This window comes from Nesoenas mayeri (assembly GCF_963082525.1).
Source record: "Nesoenas mayeri genome assembly, chromosome: 11".
NCBI lineage: Eukaryota > Metazoa > Chordata > Aves > Columbiformes > Columbidae > Nesoenas > Nesoenas mayeri.
In genome coordinates, this window is record NC_137563.1 from 23,154,844 (window position 1) to 23,165,177 (window position 10,334).

The following is a 10,334-nucleotide window of genomic DNA, read 5'->3' on the forward strand; positions in this document are numbered from 1 at the left end:
TTATGGTGCACTTAAAAACAACTAGTAAAACAATTAGCTCACATTCTTGACAAGCTGCTTGATTTTCAGAGAGGCAATAAACAGGAGCACATAATATGTACTGTAAAACTCACAAATAACATGTTGATAGTAAACATTAGCATTCTCTACTGCTAATCTCAACACTAGTGATTCCCTAGCTTCTAAGTTTTCGACCTGCTTACTGATGGCCTCTTGAAGATGGTCAATAAATTGTATGTAATTCTCATTGGGACCCTGATTAATAGTTGCAAATGATTTGGCTGCTTTATTGGTTTCAGGCACCTCTCTCATAGTTTGATATGCAAGATCTGTTGACTGCCTCAGGATTTCAGAAACTTATCATGTCTGTAGTTGTGGTGTGTCAATTAGTGTCTCTTCCAGGAGTTGTGGGATACCTGCCCCTTTCAACGAATCCCCATTGTTCTGTCCTAAATGATCTATTGCTGTTACATTGGATAGGTCTAATTTTGCTTGAATTTTTCATGTTTCTTATCTGATCTTGGGGCAACTTGTACACATACTTAACTTTTCAAGAAAAATGCTTCAAACCCTCATCCTCTTCCGAGTCATCAGCTAACACGGACTTGAACGGTGCTGGAGAATCAATAGTAACAGGGGGGTTCGGAACAGTGCACATTCTCGCCAATACTTTCTAGCATCATAATTATTCGTATAACCTGAGTCCCCAAGTGCATCCCCTTTCCCGTCATGATCAGCATGACCGCATTGCTGACTGTTGGATTCACTCGCTAAAAGCTGATCTGATCTTTCACACAGTTCTTTTGCCCAGTTCTTATCCGGCGACTCCTTCTGCTCTCTTGTAGGAGTTAGAGGGGTAGAAGGCGGTAAAGGCGGACACGAATCAGTAAAAGGACTGATATTACACTTATTTACGACTTTAGCATTCTCAGCTTTCAACAGTTCTTTTGAAAAATTATCTGAATCCAGTTCCTTGGGCTGCTTGATCTCTTTAGGGTCATGTGATGGTATAGGAGGCCATCTACTGAGTGATTTTCCTCCCCCCGCCCCAGACTGCTGTATCATCAGGGGGTGCCGACAGCACAATAGGAGTTGGGGCAGGAAGGGAATCAAAGACACGAACTGGGTAAGCGTCACAGTTATTTTTAGAATTCTTATCAGGCTGCAACGCTGTAAAAACTCCAGTAACCACAGCCCGTTCAGCCTTAAGTTCTTTTAAGGTAGTAATTATAAGCTTCCATGTAGTCGCTAGGGATTTAGCTTCTTTATCTCCGTCGCTAATCTTATCCCATAATTTCTGCCCTATATTGTCCCAAAGTTCAATTTTTAAAGCTTTTCCAGCTTCTGTCGGGTAGCTGTTAGTTCTACACCAAACCAACACCTCTACGGATGTTACTTTCTTCATATTTAAGTCCTCTCATAGAGAGAATATGCAGGAGGAGTTTAACTATAGCTTCTTCCTCAGAGGATATATTTTGCCCCATAACTTCACTTTTCCCTCCTCCTGCTCCCAGCCGCTCACCTTTTCCAGTGATTTCTTCAACAAAATTAATGCGGAACGTCCGTACGCCTCCGCCTGGTCTCAATCCAGCTGATCCGCCTCCAGCTGGGCCGCTCCAGGCTTTTCCCCGACCTCAGTGGTACGTCGTTCAGAGTATCACGTCGGGGTCACCATTTGTTGGAGCGATAAAGGACTCAGCAAACAATTCGATTCAATGTGAATCACGCTAAAGCCATTTATTACAGAAACAAGCCTCCTTATATATGCAACTATATTCTAATCACGCGTCCACGCTCCAAGCATGGATTCGCTAAATGAGTATCATGGGCTTTCCATGCACTGGAGTCTCACTGATGATACGTCCGATGATTCACGCCACGCCAGGACCCCGCTGATTGAGGAACGCCCCTCTTTCTCACAGCAGATTCTGTTCTCAGCTTCTCGAAGAGGCCTTGAGATTCCTTTGAGCCTGACTAATTCAGCAACAAATCTTTATCTATCAAAACCTCTCCACATGGAACCTCCCGTGTTACAATTTGTACCCATTGCCCCTTGTCCTATCATTGGTTGTCACCGAGAAGAGCCTGGCTCCATCCTCGTGACACTCACCCTTTACGTATTTATAGATATTAATATGGTCACCCCTCAGTCTCCTCTTCTCCAAGCTAAAGAGCCCCAGCTCCCTCAGCCTTTCCTCCAATCCCTTCATCATCCTCGTGGCTCTGCGCTGGACACTCTCAAGCTGTTCCCTGTCCTATAATATAAATAATAATATTTAAATATAAATAAATATAATAGAAATATATTTATTATATAATAAATATGATCTAATATAAAATATTATATAATGCCGCAGCAAAAGGTTCTGTGAGCTGCACAAACCCCACAACTCACCTCACACACACAAGGCACAAGTTATTTTCCTTCCAGCCCTTGCAGGAAAAGAATGGACTCCAACAACTCTATGAGAGTTATAAACGGAAGCCGTTTAATGCAAAGTTTGATCAGGCTATATACTCTTAAACTGCTGATTTTGTAGTTACGTTATTTATACTTGAATTATTATAGTTAGATTACATGCTGCTTACATTTGTCTAGCTAATACATGATTGGTTGCTATCGTAGACACTCATCACCTCCCATGTCTTGCCACAAACTACTTTGATTCCTCATTCTTCTCTTGCTTCATCAACTTTCTTCCCCATTCTGTGTGGTCAAGGACTTTTCAATGACCCTTCCCTTGTGGCCTAAATCAGCTTGATGCAGTCTTGCTCGGTGCACAGATGCCCATTTGTTTCCATAAATGATCCCACAGAGTCTGTCCTGAGAAGGGGATCCAGCCTCTGCCACTCTCTGGAGAGACAAACTGTGTCCATGGCACCAAGGGACACAAAGGGTGACTTGTGCAAGACCACCTGTCATCTGAACCACTTAGGTATGTACTTGTGGATGGGGTATCAAGGCTTATAATGTAAATGTCCATATAATTGACACTGCCCAGAATGGCTACTGCAGACGCAGACTGCTGTGTTGCAGAGCTTTATATTTAGGCAGATTAACCTTTTGTTTCCTTTTGATTTTTATTTTAAAAATTATATTAATAATATTAGAGAAATTACACAAACACTTGGAGGATTATTGATGCATTTTACCATTATTCTCCACAGAAGGCCCACCAGCTTTGCATCTCAAGAAACCGGAGGCCAAAGCCCAAGGGAAGGATGGGTTGGGCACTGTCCTGGCATGTGGGAAACTGAAGTGTGCGCCCACCTCCCAACACCTACCCTGCTCAGTGAAGGGTGTGAGAAACTCTGCCAACCAGCCTGCAGCCAATGTTGTCCTGCCAGCTCAGGACTGGAGCTTCCATCCCTGGAGGTGTTTAAAACATGTGCAGATGCAGTGCTTTGGTATATGGTTTAGTGTTGGGCTTGACAGTGTTAGATTTACAGTTGGATTAAATGATCTTCAGGGTCTTTTCCAACTTAAATTATTCTCAAATTCTATTATTTCGGTCAAAAACATTTCAATTCCCATCACTTACACCTTCCCTCAAGGGTGGCTGTTGTGTGGCACAACGGTCTTGGCTTTCCAGGCAGATTGGGCACTGATTTGGTGCCTGCATTGGGAGTTTTCCCCTTCCTGGGGTAAAAGACCTGCAATGATAGACGGTTGTAGAGATTTGGGTGGCAGAGGTTTGAAGTCTACCTTCCAAAATCTGAGCAGGCTGAGCTTCGGAGCTGAGGGACAACAGAGGCGGTCTCAAGGATGTTTTTCAATAGTGGCACTATCACTAATAACAGTCACAGGGAACTCCTTATTCTCAATGATGATGGTGAACTAAAGCTTTTGAATTTCTTTCCCAACAGTTATTCTTTCTTCTCCAAAGAGCTGCTATGTTTCAGCAGCTGATCTCTTGCATTAAGTTCTTAGATCAGTGCTTTTTCTCTTTCTACTACATATTTTATCATTGAAAAAGTACAACTCTTAGACAGAATTGCCCCCAAGTCCTCCTTATTCCATACCTGTTCTCCTTTTTTTCTGGTGAGAGGGGGAGGTAGCCTAAGGGAGTTGTTTCTTTTTGGCCAAAGAATGCTAAGAAACAGATGCTGGGTGGGTACAAAGGCACAAAGGAAGCCAGAATGTTAATGTGGTGTCCACTGACATGCACCATCACCTACATTTCCAGTCTCTCAAGTCCCAGCTGTGCAGCAGACACTGGAGTTCAGAGCTGCCTTAATCTACCCTGTGTGACACATGTAAAATGAAACTGCTGCAGTCTAAAAGTTGGTTTTGATTATCTTCAGAGCCTGAAGCACCACATGGGTCAGGAGACAAGCCAGGATACCCAAGGAGGACTCACATGCTTTTCAATTCAAGTTCAGGTGTTCTCGGGAATCTCAGGAGACAAGGCGTGCTGATTGCTGGGTGCAAGGAGCCGGTCAAGAGCCTCATCTCCATTTCTGTAACGGTGGCTTTGCTGCCTGGCTGATGTGCAGACTCTGTACATGGATGCTGACACCTGTTGAGCAACCTGCTCTGAAAGAATTAAAAAGGCAGGCATGAGGACAGAACCTGGGTGTGGTCAAATGAAAAGGGATGCACAAGATGTGCTCAGGGCTGTTTGGGGGCAATTGTAAAGCAACCCTGCACCTCAGGTGGATTATTCCTGTGGTCAGGGAGAACCTGAGAGTTCTTCCTAAATTTAAAACATGAAGGAGATGAAGGGACAGCATCATTCAGGCTGAATGGAACCTCAGAAGGAGTCTTGACCAACCTCCTTCTCAAAGCAGGGTCAGACCAGATTACTCAAGGCTTTATCCAAACATATTTTGGATGTATTCTGGGGTAGAGTGAATGTGCACTCCTGGGAAACAGCTTCCAGTGCTTGACTGTCCTCATGATGGGAAAGTTTCTCCCTTTCTATAGAACCTTTCCAAGCCCAACCATCCAAACTGGTGTTTACCCATCTACTGACAAAGACTGTGATATCTTTCCTTGGATACAAGAATATTGTGGGGGATGATGCTGAATGCCTTGCTGACTTCCAGGTAACAGACCACCACTGCTCTGCCCATGTCCAGCAACCCTGTCCTTTCCTCGCAGAAAGCAAAGAGGATGGACAGGTACAACATACCCTGGGTAAACCCCGTCACTCTCTCTTCCAGACACCCAGAAATGGGGTTCCAGTGGACATGTTCTGGGGCACAGCCCTTAGTTCCCCTGCTCACCCATTGGCCATTTTTGAAAAGTGCACACACTGTGTGAGAGCTGCCAGTAGGTCAGGGAGTCCCCCCAGTCTCCATGAGCTTTCCAAGATGGTGGAGAGTGGCCTCACTGTGACATGGTCCTGCTGTGTCAGCTCCTGGGGTGCTGCCCCTGCTGTCCCATAGACTGGAAAGGATTGTGTTAGTTCCAGTGACCCCTGACTTGATCCCCATCCACTGCTGGTTGTTCTCCTCCAGATTCCCATCTCATGTCACAGAGGCCTGGGAGAACTTGCTGGTGAAGATGGAGGAAAAGAGGGCAAAGAAATTCTCACTACTTTCCCTTACTAAATTCAGCAGTGGCCATGTGGTGTCTTTGTTTCTCCTTCAACTGTTCCTGAAGTAGTAACAGCTCATTATGGGGACCTTCAATTGCCTTACAGGTCTAGACTGAGTTCTGATCTGGACTGTTGCTGTGCTTGGAGGCTGCTGTCATTGAGCACCAGATGAACTAACTTCTGCCAGCCTGCCTGGCAGTTCATTCCATCCGTGTCACAGCTCTGTCTTCAGCACTGACAGCTCCAGCCCACCCCGTCAGGTCCCTGGCTGAGGACATTGCCTCACATCTGGGCTGAACCACCCCAGTTGTGGCACCAGCCCAGCTCTGACCTGCCACAAGAAACCTGGTACCAAGTGTCCAAGACCTCATGTGTGCAAAGGCTTTGCCTCAGAGCACAGACATGACATGGCCAAAAGATTGATGAATGTCTCTCTACACCTAGGAGTATAAAATGAGAATAAAATGCCTAAATTCATTAATCTGAAGATACTCCTCCCCCAGCTTGGAGGAATTAGATCCTTTACTGTAACCTTCCTGGTTTCCTGTCTAATGATGGGACAAGAAAATATGATTGTCATATCAATTCATTTTTTTTTAATACAAAGAACACAATGCTGGCAAGAAGTGTCTGTACAGAGGAGAGAGAATCAACATCACTGATTACTTCAGGTTGTTTCAAAGGATGTGCCCATGGAGGCCCAGGGCCACCTGGAGTGAGCCCAGAGAGGACAGAGAAAGGGACCTCATGGGCTGCTGCTGTGCTGCTGAGCTGGGCTGGGCTCCTGGGACACAGGGAGCTCATGGCAGCGGCAGCGCTGCAGAGAGACAGCTCTGCCCAGGAGCAGCTCCTCTGCAAAGTGCAGCAGGGCTGAGGGCTCTACCTGCAGCACCGAGGGCACAGGAGACAGGCAGAGGGAGGGAAACACAGCCTGGGGTTGAGGATTCTGAGAGATCACTGTGAGAAAAGACTTCACAGATATTAAGCCTATGGCTGTAGGGCATTGCATCTGCAAATCATGGCAGAATCTCAGAAAGCTGTCACTTTTCAGAGCCTACAAGAGACGTAAGTACAACTGTCAGAGATTCTCTGATGCAGAGGAGAGGATGTGCTGCAGAGCAGGGGTTGCCTTCTGCGCTGTCAGAGTGACAAGACATGAATGCTGCATTCTCCCCAGGATGGCTGTGGGGCGTAAATGTAAATGTGCAGGCAGGGGTGCCCAGGGCTGTCCTGCAGAGCAGGGTCCCTGCACCCCAGGGCTGTGCCAGGGCAGGGACTCTGCTGCCTGCCAGGGTCAGTGCTCAGCCTGCTCGGGGAGATCCCAGCAACACTGAGGGGAGAAGATGTGGGTGGGTGAAGCAATCTCCAGCAGGTCAGGCTCCTTCTGCTGCTGGGTTCTCCATGGGTCAGGGCTGCTCACAGCTTCAGCTCACTGCAGACTACTTCCAATAGGAGCTTTCAAGGAGAAGATCTATACAGGTATTACTTCAAAGATAAGGAACTTTCCCGAGTCTGTCTTTTCAGTTTCGTACTCCAAGACTGAAGGGGCGGGAGGGGCGTGCGGGAAAGGCTAAATGTAAAAAAGAGCTCTTAAGTTTTAACAAGTCACTGACACTCCTGAACTGCAACTCTGGGTGATCAGTACATCTGCCAGAACCCTCGGAACATCCCTTCAGTCACTCTTTTGCCTATGGACAGCAGCAGCATCACATCTGCTGAACCCATCAGCCTTACTCTGACCTGTCCTGTTTTCCAACCTGCAAACAGGAAGATGCCTCCAGGCAGTGCCCTGTGAACAGGCAGGATCTGTAGGGCCAGGGGGAGGGCACAGAGGGTGGGATGGTCTGTGTGTGCTGACAGGGAACAGACATGGACAGGGAAACACCTTCCACGAGGAGAACTGCCAGGCAGCTGGTAAATTATCAGAAATGAGAGGAAACTAAACCCGGAATTGTTATGGGAGGGAGAAGAGAGAAAAGTCCCTATGATCCTCTGCAGGTCAGATCCCTCCTGTGAGCAGCCCCCTGGCCTCCTCTCCCACCCAGCAAAGCCTCTGCCCTCAGGGCTGGGGGCTCCAAGGCATGAGGCAGCTCCTGTGCAGCCAGAGCTGCAGTTCCTCTGCAGAGCACAGGGGCTGAGAGCAGCTGCCCGACAGTGTTGGTGTCTGGGAGGTGGCTGCACAGCTGGGGAAGGGGGACGCTGTCTGAGTGCCTGGCTGCCTCTGCCCTGGCCTTTCTCACACCCACCCTCACCACATTTTCCTTCTTGCTCCCCTGCTCTGGGTCACTGCTGTTGGGATCTTGTTCTTGCTGTCAGGCTCTCTGGGGATGGCAGTTTCAGCTGCAGAGTCACAGCCTGATCTTGTGGGTCCTTTCCTGCAGGTGTATCCATGGGCACACGTGTCCCAGCTTTGCTCTGACCTGTGGGGCTGTGAGCAATGCAGTCTGTGGGGCTGGGGAATGAGCTGAGTCTCCTTTAATCAAATGCCATCATTAGAACACTTCACTATGTCCTTGAGGTTTCCTTCCAAGCTGTGAGCTTCCCTCCAGGATGCAAAACTATTCTATAGCACTTTAGCATTATCTGAATTCCCCATGGAGACGTGCTGAGATGCTATCATGGAGGAAATGCTGTTGGGTTTGTGAAATGAGCCGTGTGTGTCGTGGTCCAAACACAGGGTACTGAGACCTTAGGAAAGGGTGAGACATGTCATGGTTTCATCTGACAAAACTGAACCCCAGGTCTGTCCCCTGCCCCCCGTTCCCATGACCCCATGCTGCAGAGCAGGGCTGACTCCTCGGCAGCCAGCGGGCACAGGCCCTGCTCCTCACTGCACCTCCAGCCAGCACCACCCAGGGCTCAACCACGGAGCTGAAGGAAGGTCTGGAAAAGGACAGTGGGGGTGGACTAGGGGAGGGTGTATGAGAAATGGCTTTGATTTTGCTCAGATAAATGTCCCGTAACTTGTCACTGTCTTTTCTTCGTCTGGCAGTGCCCCAGGCTCATTGGCAACAAATGTCCAACAGCAGCTCCATCATCCAGTTCCTCCTCCTGCCATTCACAGACACTCGGGAGCTGCAGCTCTTGCACTTCTGGCTCTCCCTGGGCATCTACCTGGCTGCCCTCCTGGGCAACGGCCTCATCATCACCACCATAGCCTGGGACCAGCACCTCCACACCCCCATGTACTTCTTCCTGCTCAACCTCTCCCTCCTCAGCCTGGGCTCAATCTCCACCATTCTCCCCAAGTCCTTGGATAATTCCCTCTGGGACACAAGGGCTATCTCATATTTGGCATGTGCTGTACAAGTCTTTATCTTTCTCTTGTTTATTGCAGCAGAGTATTTTCTTCTCACCATCATGTCCTACGACCGCTACGTTGCCATCTGCAAACCCCTGCACTACGAGACCCTCCTGGGCAGCAGAGCTTGTGTCCACATGGCAGCAGCTGCCTGGGCCACTGGGTTTCTCATTGCTCTGCTGCACACGGTCAGTACATTTTCACTGCCACTGTGCAAGGGCAACGCCCTGGGCCAGTTCTTCTGTGAAATCCCCCAGATCCTCAAGCTCTCTTGCTCACACTCCTACTTCAGGGAAGCTGGGCTTATTGTGGTTAGTGTCTGTTTAGGATTTGGGTGTTTTGTGTTCATTGTGCTGTCCTATGTGCAAATCTTCAGGGCCGTACTGAGGATCCCCTCTGAGCAGGGACAGCACAAAGCCTTTTCCACCTGCCTCCCTCACCTGGCTGTGGTCTCCCTGTTTATTTGCACTGGCATGTTTGCCCATCTGAAGCCCCGCTCCATCTCCTCCACATCCCTGGACCTGCTGATGGCCGTTCTGTACTCGGTGGTGCCTCCAGTTGTGAACCCTCTCATCTACAGCATGAGAAACCAGAAGCTCAAGGATGTCCTGAGGAAACTGATGACTGGATTATTTTCTAAAGCAATAATCTGACCATCATCTTCTGCATTACAGTTATAGTGTAAATTGTTGCAGGCCCAGCCTGTCTTCTGTATTTTTTGTTGCTACTTGTGGTTTTTCACATGTGATAATATTGTCATCCCCTTTCAAATTCACTGTCATCTCTGCTTTCTGAGGGGCTGTGTAAATGAGGAGCTGTTCTCTATGTGTATTTAAACAAATTAAAAGGCCTTGCAGCATCTATTTTTTCCTGAGATCCCTTCATCAAGGCCTGTTTGGAGCTGCAGGGACAGTTCCTGTGTGCATGGGAGGAGGGGAAAAGAGTCCAGCATGGCAGCACTGCCAGGGAGAAGCAGAGCTTCATCTTCCAGAGCTGTTCTCATTCCACTCCCACACTCTCCTTCTGATCCCTCACCTACATCCCTGGGAAAGTGATGGAACAACTTATCCTTGGTGCCATCTCAAGGCATATCAAGGATAAGAGGGTCATTAGGGGCAGTCAACACGGTTTCACCAAAGGGAAGTTGTGCTTGACCAACCTCATCACCATTTATGAGGACATAACAAGGTGGATAGATGATGGCAGAGCAGTGGATGTGGTCTACCTTGACTTCAGTAAAGCATTTGACACAGTCTCCCACAGCATCCTCATGGCTAAGCTGAGGGTGGGTGGTCTGGATGACTGAGTAGTGAGGTGGACTGTGAACTGGCTGAAGGGAAGAAGCCAGAGAGTCGTGGTCAATGGAGTGGAGTCCAGTTGAAGGCCTTTATCTAGTGGAGTGCCTCAGGGGTCAGTACTGGGGCCGGTATTATTCAATATATTAATCAATGATTTGGATGAGGGAATAGAGTGACTGTCAGCAAGTCTGC

The 10,334-nt window shown here is 48.1% G+C and overlaps 1 protein-coding gene across 1 annotated transcript; it reads left to right on the plus strand.

Moving 5' to 3' along the window:
- Positions 1-8,558: 8,558 nt before the first annotated feature.
- LOC308044777 (olfactory receptor 14A16-like) lies at positions 8,559-9,497 on the plus strand (the record flags this gene model as incomplete). The annotated part of the gene is made up of 1 exon (XM_080351641.1): positions 8,559-9,497. One exon carries the CDS (start codon positions 8,559-8,561, stop codon positions 9,495-9,497), a length of 939 nt encoding a protein of 312 aa, XP_080207767.1.
- Positions 9,498-10,334: the final 837 nt, after the last annotated feature.